Here is a 10,411-nt window from a genome sequence, read left to right as displayed (position 1 = left end):
TTTTTTATTATTTTATTTATATTTTCTTTTTAAAACTTAAATAATATTTTAGTATTTTTTTAATTAAAGGGACATGTGACAAACTAGAGGCCATTGGATGAAATTCAATGACTAGGATTTCAACCATTTTTGATGGGCAATTCCCCATGCATTGCCGGATCCCAATCTGAAGTATATATGCTTATTATAACAAACATAATTACTAATCAATATGGGATTGAAGTACTAAATATGTACAACTAGAATCAGCTGATTTTATGCGCGGTGCCTTTGCATAGTATTGCATAGACTAATTAGTTTGGAGATTAATTGATTTATAAAACATAATGAATTTTACACCAAAAAAAAAAATTCCTTATTATTCAATATGAATGTTAATAAACAAATGGTAAAAACAATCAACTAGCACGAAGGAGAGACGTTCCCCTGATTAGTCAAATATTTAACGCTCTCACAAGAAGCCTTGACACTTTCGTCTTCTTGGTAGGCAAGATTAACGTCTTCCAACCAAATTTCACGACATGGAAAACTCTTGCTGCACTTGAAGTTTATGGCTTCCTCTGATGCGCTGACACCTGTGATGTTTTTGTAAACAATATTGCTTACTTTGACTGCTGAAGCCTGTCATTAGATTAAGTGATTGTCAGTTGGGATACAAATGTTGAGTATTATAACTCTGTTTTGCCATTGTGCCATGTGACACTCATGTTGAGTATCATCCACATAAATTTCTAAATGCACACTAAACATTTTTGTTAAGAGTATTACCTGTTCTGAGCATGAAGGTTCTTTTTTATCACAATAATATTGATTTATGATTATAGGGTTTTGGACACTGTGCATTTCAACATTTTGAAATGTAATATTTTTGGCATATCCAGAGCCGCCCTGCATATGAATAAATGAATAATATGTTAAGAATAATATGTTAAGTGTGAACTGGAGTAACAAAAACAAAATACATATTTTTAATTACCTGCCATGTTTTTATTCTCAATCCATTTGTGGTTCCTGATAGTATCGCTCTATCGACCAACACATTCGAAACATAGTCACTTGAACCGCTCGCACCCAAACTTCCTATGCTGCAAGTAAAATAATATCCAAATGTGAAATAGTTAAATTACATGTAAAAAATAAAAAAATAAAAAAAAACGTAATAATATTCATGCATGCCAAGCAAGAAGAGTTAGAGATCCCTAGCTCTATCTACCTGATTCCATGGCCGGGTCCACAGGTAATATCTGTGGCTTCAACATTTTCAGACCCACTTACTATCGAAATACAATCATCCCCTTCAATAAATAAAACATAAAATCTCATTATTGTCACTATATATAGTGGCAAGCCAAACTTGATATTTAATTAGCAACTTTTTATAGAAAATTCAAGGTTATATATATATATATATATACCTGTCCCTATAATGCAGTTTTGAATATGAATGTTTTGCGTTTCTGTGACATGAATTCCATCGGTGTTGGGACTATGCCCCGGTGCAGTTACCACGAGACGTGAAGCTTTGACATTTGAGCATCTTTGAAACGTGAGATGCATTTGTGGTGCGTTTTTGATCCGCAAGTTATCTACTGTCAAATTGTTGCAGTTGAGGAAAGTCACGGCCTATACATACATAGGTACACAATATATATAAAAAAAGATAAAAAATATTTTGAAAATAAATCAAGAAATAAAGAAAAAGGAAAAAAAGGCTTACGGTTGGTGCGTGCGTGCAAGGCTGCATGCAAAAGAATAGAAGAAAGAAATGACAACTAATTAGTTCAAATTCTATTAATTAAGAGATGGAAAGAAAGAAATTAAAGTTGATGAGCCGAATTACATACCAGAGTTTTGTTGATTTTGCATGAGTTATTCCACCATCTCTTCCCATTGCCATTGATGGTGCCCGTGCCCCCACCTTCGACAGTAAAATTTTGAACATTTTGGAACACAAGCCATTGTCGTTTATGTTTTTGATAATCTGATTTACGAGGAGAAGCTTTGATTGTTCCATAGACCTAGTAGTAAGTATAAAGAAAGAAAAAATAGGCATATAATTAATTAGATATTTATATAATTACAGATGCATGCATGCAAATTCAACGTAAAGATAGAGACCTTGAATGTGAAATTAGAATTGCAAGGACCCTTGAATGTAATTGGCTTGAGATGATAGCTCCTATTTTGAGGTACCACAAGAACGCTATCTTTTGAAGAACAAGCCTCTCTCCATGCTTTCTTAAATGCCTGCAGTGCGAAAACATCAAACCAACATCAATCAATCAGTTGACCCACACAAAGAAAAGAAAAAAAAAAAAAAATCAAAACCAAATTCTGCAGGAAAAAGAAAAAAAAAAAACGGTGGAACGTACAGAGAATATATATATATAACGAGGTATATACCTGAGTATCATCTCCTCCATCGCCTTTAGCGCCAAAGGCATCTACATTAAGCAGCTCCGGATTCGGTGGTGAAGTTGAAGTTGAAGTTGAAGGGATGCTTACTATGCGTGAAGTAGTATAGGCGCGGGAATCATGAAGCCGAAAACAGGATGTTTCGGATGAGAAAGACGTTATAATGATGAAAACGGTGAAAATCAAAAAAAGGGCGTGGGCGTGAAGAAGAGCCATGATATCTGAATTTGCACTAGTTGAGAGAGGAATTTGATCTGCATGCAAGAGATCGACGATGGTTGTGATTTGTTTAATGAAGGAGGGTGGGTGTTGTTTTATAATAGGCATCATGAAGAAGCATGTCCGACTACAACTACTATTAACTATTAATTCCCAAGTCGGTCAGTCGGAAATACAAATTCTATCTGCATTCTGATTCTTCAACATCGATGTAAAATTATCTTTTACCACTTACTCTTATCTTTTACCGCTTAATATTATTCTGTCGTAAATGTTTTATCGTTACAGACAATTATTCCTTTTGTATAGGTTTCTATTGCCTTAATTTGTTGAGGTAGATATAATTGATTATATATATCTACTTCCAACAAACTTTAATTTTATTAATGTAATATGGCACGTACACTTAACAAATAAAAGTCCAATTTCTCTCATCAAATCGAGTTTTTCATTGGTTTAGAGGTTTTCCCCCTTACTCACCAAAATGTAATTAATTTCGTTTTTTGAAATATTAAAAATACCACTTTATGATATACTTTAATTTTAATCTATCTCTTTGATTTGTGATGATTGATACCAATTAATTTTTATGCCATTGTAAATTTGTAATGCCCCGATCGATCCAAATACTATTGTACATAAAACATATATTTCTCTTCATAACACTTTCACAAGTATGGCAATTATATTCTTTATAATATGTTCTATAAATTATTAAATTTTAATGGCATTTCCTTTAATTTTTTTCTTTTCTTTTTTCCTTCTTTCTTCTTCATCTGTTTTATAACCTCATTACTATATCTAAATCATACATGTTATAACATGGCGAAGGAACCCAAATTATTATAAACGTGTATTCATCAAACAACAACAAAAGATGAGAAGCAACATCATAGAGCACTAGCAACAGATACCCTATATCTCATTCATTTTCCAATATTTAGAAATTAAAAAAAAAATAAAAAAATAAAAATCACAAAAACTCACTCACATCAGTTTTCTTAAATTTAACCAATATCATTTGGTAACTATAATGTTTCCTAATATGTAAGGAACTAAAGTGGTTCCCTATACATTATTTTAATATAAGCATTTGTCTTTCATCTCTCCTCTTTCATCTTTTGTTCTTTCATTAAAGATTGTCCTAGAATTTTGTAAAAAACATGAGGGTAGGTAAAGAACTTACATTTTGTAAATAAATAATATTTTAATAGAATAGGGAAAGCCATGATATCTTAAAAACAAAAGAGTTTGAAGAAATATTTGATGAAGTTGAGAAAGGTTGATCAGCAAGAATTAGAAAGAAACATGATAAACATAAACTACTCACTTTGAGATATATCCTATGATTATCATATCACTTAACACTTAACTTAATAACTATTAATAAAGATAATACCAAACTACTTAGACATAACATACTATCCTATTTATTCTCTATTACTATCTATTATTACTAGAATCCTAATAGAAACAATACTCTCTAGAGATAACATACTATCCCATTTATTATCTACTACTATCTAATACTAGAGTCCTAATTAATAGAAATACTACTCTCTTCTCTCTAGGTACGCAAAACCCGCAAAAAGAAAAAGAAAATTCAAAACCAAATTCTGCAGGAAAAAAAAAAAACGATCCAACAAAGAATATTCGTAAATTAAAAGGCGGGATCAATTGGACCAAAACTACGCCGTTTTGGTCCAAATTAAAAGGCGGGATGAGGGTGAAGTATTCGTAAAAAACTTTTGTATTTGTTTCTGTGTCGTTCTCTCTTTCTGCTCCCTCTCGTCGCAGAGCATGCAAGGAAAAAAATTTGTCTTTCTCTAGTTGAAGTTGCAGAGCAAGGAAGAAAGAAGAGCTTCAGGTAACTTTTCTTCCTCTTTCTTCTTCTTCTTCTTCTTCTCTCTCTTCGGAACCTTGTTTTCTCCATGCTAGCTTTGGTTTAATTTCGAATCTTGGTGCATATTTCTGAAATTTAGGCTTCATGTATTGTTGGCATACCCACCCATTGGATGATTTGAGAGTATTTTGCTGATTTGTAGAAACCCCTGTTTGTTTTTTTGTAGAAGCCCCTGTACGTTATATGGAATTTGAGGATTATTGGGTCAATGCTAATGGTGGCTGTTATCTTGATTTTTGGATAATTTCTTGATTCGTGTATTTGAGTTTGTGTGTTTCTTGTTATGGGGTTTTATTCTAACAGCAGAAGCAGATGCAGCCTTGCTTTTCTGATTATTGCGTTCGGTGTGGATAGTGTTGTGGTGTTCATAATTGCCAAATAGCAAAAACAGAATTCCCAAATATAATGATTAATTGCAATGATAGTTGGGTATTATAATCAATTTTACTCTCTATCCTGATGGGTTATGGGTATTAGAATCTCACTTCATGTAAAAACAGAATTCCCAAATACGAAAAAAATTAAGATTGGAACTCTGTGGACGACACAACCACAATCATCATCAATGGCTGCTGCGTAAGCGCTTAGGAATTCAAAATTTTCCATCTTCTCAATTGGGTTTTCCATTTGGGGTCTCTGGATTTGTGCATTCCTGTCAAAATCTGTAAGATTGTTTAATGAACTTGCAGAGCAAATTCTGTTCAAATTTTAGGTCAAAAATTGTGCTTTTAGGCAACGATGATTGTTGCCGTTAAGCTCTTCTTGACATGTTTTTAGGTGATCTTGCTAAATTAGCTTTAGGTAGGATGGTCTCCTATCATGCTAAACAAATCTTAGGAATGAGTTTAATGTTTTTCTTGTTAAAAGATTAAATTTAGTTCTTCTTCTAACCTTTACCTTATGAGAAAACTCGTAATTTAACATGATATCAGAGTTAAAGGTCATGAGATTTGACTTTGTCAATTCACCAAATTTAAATTAAATATTGGGTCTTACCTATTAAAAAAGTGTTTGAGCCCATACGTGAGGGAAGTGTTAAAGTATTAATTAAGTGATTAAACTTAAGCTTTTGGGACAATTGCTAGTTTTATATCTTTATTCTTATTAGGGAAGAAAATGGTTTAATTTTTACACCTTTCACAATCTCTCTTTTTTTTTTCTTTTTCTTTTTTAAATTTTTATTATTATTCAAATAAGGGATGGGAATAGGAGGTTATAACCACTTCTTCTGCCTGCTGTTTAAACCAATAAACGTATAATTGAAATTTATGAGTATCAATCAGTTGTGCATTCTGAAATGATAATGAGATTTAGTTTTGAATAAGGATTACTCAAAGTTTTAGTTTTTCTCATATTTTCCTCGGTTCCTGATAGAATCTTAGATTTTGAAAAGAGTTGTAAATTATTTGTTGTTTGTCTTTGCAACCCACTACATTATGTTGCATCACAAAGATATAAATAAAAAGAAATAATATAATTTGTGATTGGTCTCTTTTTTATTTTTTCTTCTTCTAATTCCTTTGACAGTCATCCAAAATGCGTATGTCATGATCTAACAAAAACAATAAATACGTTTGCGTAGAAAAATAATAAATGCGTTCCACTTGATCACAACAAAAATATTGCTACACAAATCCTTGCAAATAATGTTAGGTTCAAGTATGTATAAATATCTTCTAGTTTTATAGATATGTATTGAGAAAGTTTTACAATGCAAAATTTCATTTACAGTGTTTTAGAATACAAAAGTTTTATTTACAAACTTGATATATTGGAGGAAATCAAATATTTGTACGACAATTTCAAATATTTGTACATGAGTATCATTCCCTCCATGACCTTTACCGTTGAAGTTATCTACATTAACAAGCTATAATTGAAGGGGTTATTAGGATTATTGTCATATCAAGACTTTGGGTCTCAAATTCAACCGTGCATTTTGATGTTGCATGCGCTCAAGAATAAAGTGGGACATTTGGGTAAATCTCAAAAGAGGACCAAAAAAAGGCTAATAATGTTAAATAAGACTAGATTTCATCACAAATAATATTCCAGCAGTTACCTAATTTATTTTCAGCCCTCGCTTGACTTGGTAGTCACTTCCTCATCTTCAGTTATTTCCTCTCCATTGATTTCCAGAAGTCAAACAAGTCTTTATTTTATTCTATTTATTCACATGCTATAACTTACATCATTATTGCATCTGTATATCTTCTTCTACTTCCTTATAAATTGTAAAGTGATTACAAGTGAAGGAGATGAAAGAAAGAAAAGGAAAGAAGAGGGGTGTGTGTACATGTTTGGAGGAAAGGGAGAAGTTACAGTTGTTATAACATGATCCTGTTTACCATGAGAGAACCAAGCATATAGACATATATTGTCATCTTATTAGGGAAAAAATTCAGCTCCGCCTCATCAAGGCATTGCATGTCCCTTCCTAGCAGACATTTTTACTAAAGGTCTCGGCTTCAAAGACTTCACTCATCTTTTATCCAAGTTGTCTGTCAAAGACGAGTTGGCTGCTTTACTAATTGTAAAACTGAACTTTTTCAGTTATTTCAGTTATTTTGTTTAGGTACCGTTGAAGTTAATTGAAGCTAGTTGTTAGTTGGTTAGTAGTTTGTTACTCTTATAATTATGTATATAAACAATTGTACTTTATCATTCTTATTCAAGTTGAATATACAGAAAGTTCATTCATTCTCTCAGTTTTTGTGCTCGCTAGTTTTCTTCCTTCTTCTTTGCATTCGTTGGTTACAGATTGCAAAGCTTGACATGCTATCATAGATATATGGGATTCTCATATTAAACTAAAGGGGAAACTTCGGAAAGCCCCCCTGAACTTCCAGCCATTTTGACATACTCCATTGAATTTTCAAAACTTTCCCTTCAACCTCCTGAACTTTGGTTTTCTCTCACTTTGAACCCTTTTAACTTTTTATACCCATTTTACCCTCAACCAAAACTACACCCTTCAAAACTACATCACCACCCAACCCAAAACGATGTCGTTTTGAGCACCCAACCCAAAACGACGTCGTTTTGAGCATAATATTAAAAAAAAAAAAAAACAAAAAACAAAATCGGGGGTGGCATGGTCTGGGGGTGGCCGGACCACCCCCAAGGGGCTGGGGTTGGTTTCGGCCACCCCATACGGCCGGTTGGACAGAAATCTCGTTTGTCACAACATTATATTCGTCGTTCAGGCACCCCGATATATATATAAACTCAAAATAAGCTACTTTGTTATTCCTGGTTGATTTGGTTGTAATTGGAGCTTTGCATAGTTAATCGTACCATATTTGTTGAAGACGCCTCATTAAATAAGTGTATATGTAGATGTATATGTGTTTATGTATGTCGTGCAAATATATGCATAGGTCGTGCAAATATATATGTCGATGTTGTTTATGTGACAATTATTCGATTGTTTTCTCACTTACTTGGACATTGCTTACCTATAAGGAGTTGATAATATTATATCACAACTGTCAATTAGCTAATTGATTGTTTGTTTTATTATTTGCAGTTAGTGCGGAAAAGTCGGGAGATAATGGTCATGATGATGTTCACTCGGCTTTGTGGATTGTGGTTAGCTAATTGGTAGTTTGATGTTGGATTGTGGATTGTGGATTGTGGTTAGCTAATTGGTAGTTTGATGTTGGATTGATCGAATATTGGATATATGTAATATATGTAACTCGTATATCAGGTATAACGAGCGGAGAAAATTCAAAAAAAAAAAAAAAAAAAAAATTCCTGTCAAATTTGGTAACATGGCACATTACCAAATTGTAACGTGACAGATTATGCCACGTTACTAATTATGGTAATATGGCACATTATGGTAACGTGGCATAATGTGCCACATTATCATTTGGCAGAATTTGCCACATTATCATTTGGTAATGTAGCAACTCGTTACCATGTGTGGTAACGTGTCAGGTTCATGGTAATGTGTTAGAGTCTAACACGTTACTAAAGTTGCAATACCTACGTCCAATTTCACCACCCGTCAAACACATTACTATAGGCACGTTATTACACTTTAGTAACGTGTTAACACCATATACACGTTACTAATGGTCCGTAGCAAAAAATTTTTGATTCTTGTAGTGAACTGATTGTGTTGTTGAACATAAGAGCCAAACGCTGAACCAAACAGAATAATAATCATTAGGAGAATAACAAAACTCCCAATTAGAAAAAGAGAATATGAAAAATAATGAGCAGTATTGAGTGAAATTGAAGAGCAAGCAAGTGGAGCTCAGCCCGTTTCGTTTGTTTTCTCCTTTATAATCCTTGTCTTATTATTGAAAATAAATAAAAATAAAAATAAAAATTTATGGAAATCATAAAGTGGTATTGGCCGAATTCCCTATAATCTTATTGAGTAATTCTACATATTCATCTCATATTCCGCTCTCATATCACCGTGCTGATATGATAGTGCACATCACCCTTGAATCAGTCTCTGTATATCAAAGTCAGAAAGCTTTTATTTCTTTGGTCACATTGAAAAATTGAAGCACATGAAGCCATTGATCCCACCTCTTCAATCGATGTACTGCAACAGTTTCTGGTATAAGCTCATGTGAGCACCTCCCATTTGTTCCCGGGTAGTCATACATGGCTGGCTTGTTGGAAAATCGATTTTTTGCCTTATTCCCCATCTTCAACCATTTCCCAACCATTTTATCCTCAGGCCCATTCATCTCATTTCCAGGAATATCAGACTTTCCAATCCACTCAACAAGATCCCAAGACAGCAAAAACCCCATCCCCGACATATAATCCACGTACGGATTCATGCTAGTGCATGGAATTACAAATCCATAATACAAATCCAACCTCGGCAATGTCTGAAGCGACAATGCCAATGGTGAAAGCCTGATGAAAACATCATCGTCAGCCTTCATGACATAGCTGTAACGCCTTGGAAGGATGCTTGGGAGGGAAGAGAAATATGTGTAGGTCTTGCCATTGTTCATGTTCTCTGTGCAGTTGAGTACGATAATGTCATTGAAACGCAAGATTTCCAAGGCGATGAGGACTCTTTGCTCGGGTTTCGTGAGGTTGCAGAACACAAACCTGACGTCTATGTCGGCTATCGAAGACGACTGGATTCCGTAGACGAGGCGGAGGAAATGGCGGCGTTCGTAGTTGTCGGGGAGGGTTAAGATTCCGATCAAGAGGCTAAATTGTTTACACTCAAGAGGGGTTCGGGTTTGGGTTTGTGTTTGTGTTAGATTTCTTATAGTTTCGCCGTGTGTAATGGGAGTTACTTGGACATTGAATAAGACGAAGAAGAAGTAGAGGAAGAAGAAGGAGAGAAGGAGAGAGGGGAAAACAATTAGAATCAGCTGCCTTCTCCTCATCATCATCATCATCACTTGCAGATTGAAGATAATTTAATTGCTTCAAAATGTTTGTTTTCTTGGGTGTTTTTGTAATGTGTTTGGCTCCATGTTTTGAGAAACCGTAACTCATCGAGACTAGTCATGCTTTGTACATGTTAAGATAAGGGGAAATCTTGATTTTACTCATGAAGCACTTGGTTGGAACACGAGGAAATGAAAGAGATTTATGCATGCAGAGCCGGTTCCACCGCTAGGCGGATTAGACTGTCCACTACAAAAAAAAAAAAAGAAAAAAAAAAAGAGAGTATTAGTGACGTGTATACTATTCATTAATATCTGCCACGTCACCATTTAGTGACGTGGCAGTTAATGACACGTTACTAAAATATTTAGTAACGTGTAAAACTCCACACACATTACCATAAATAACACGTTACCAATTAATAACGTTCCTTTATAGCGCGTTACCAAATTGGTAACGTGCCATTATCACACGTTACCATTTTGGTAACGT

The 10,411-nt window shown here is 34.0% G+C and overlaps 2 protein-coding genes across 2 annotated transcripts; both read right to left on the bottom strand.

Annotated features, from left to right (window-relative positions):
- Nucleotides 1–402: 402 nt before the first annotated feature.
- Nucleotides 403–2,631, bottom strand: LOC132172562 (polygalacturonase-like). Its single transcript, XM_059584087.1, has 9 exons — nt 2,404–2,631; nt 2,119–2,247; nt 1,845–2,018; nt 1,718–1,738; nt 1,416–1,623; nt 1,214–1,295; nt 977–1,085; nt 769–888; nt 403–621 (listed from the first exon to the last, which is right to left on the bottom strand). Exons 1-9 carry the CDS (start codon nt 2,629–2,631, stop codon nt 403–405), a joined length of 1,290 nt encoding a protein of 429 aa, XP_059440070.1.
- A 6,278-nt stretch (nt 2,632–8,909) lies between these two features.
- LOC132168116 (uncharacterized) lies at nt 8,910–9,979 on the bottom strand. Its single transcript, XM_059579201.1, has one exon. It carries the CDS (start codon nt 9,925–9,927, stop codon nt 9,025–9,027), a length of 903 nt encoding a protein of 300 aa, XP_059435184.1. The 5' UTR covers nt 9,928–9,979; the 3' UTR covers nt 8,910–9,024.
- Between the last annotated feature and the right edge of the window lie 432 nt (nt 9,980–10,411).

Source organism: Corylus avellana, chromosome ca1, assembly GCF_901000735.1.
Source record: "Corylus avellana chromosome ca1, CavTom2PMs-1.0".
Classification (NCBI taxonomy): Eukaryota; Viridiplantae; Streptophyta; class Magnoliopsida; order Fagales; family Betulaceae; genus Corylus; species Corylus avellana.
The sequence above is the reverse complement of the archived record's forward strand: the minus strand, read 5'-3'. Positions and strand labels throughout refer to the sequence as shown.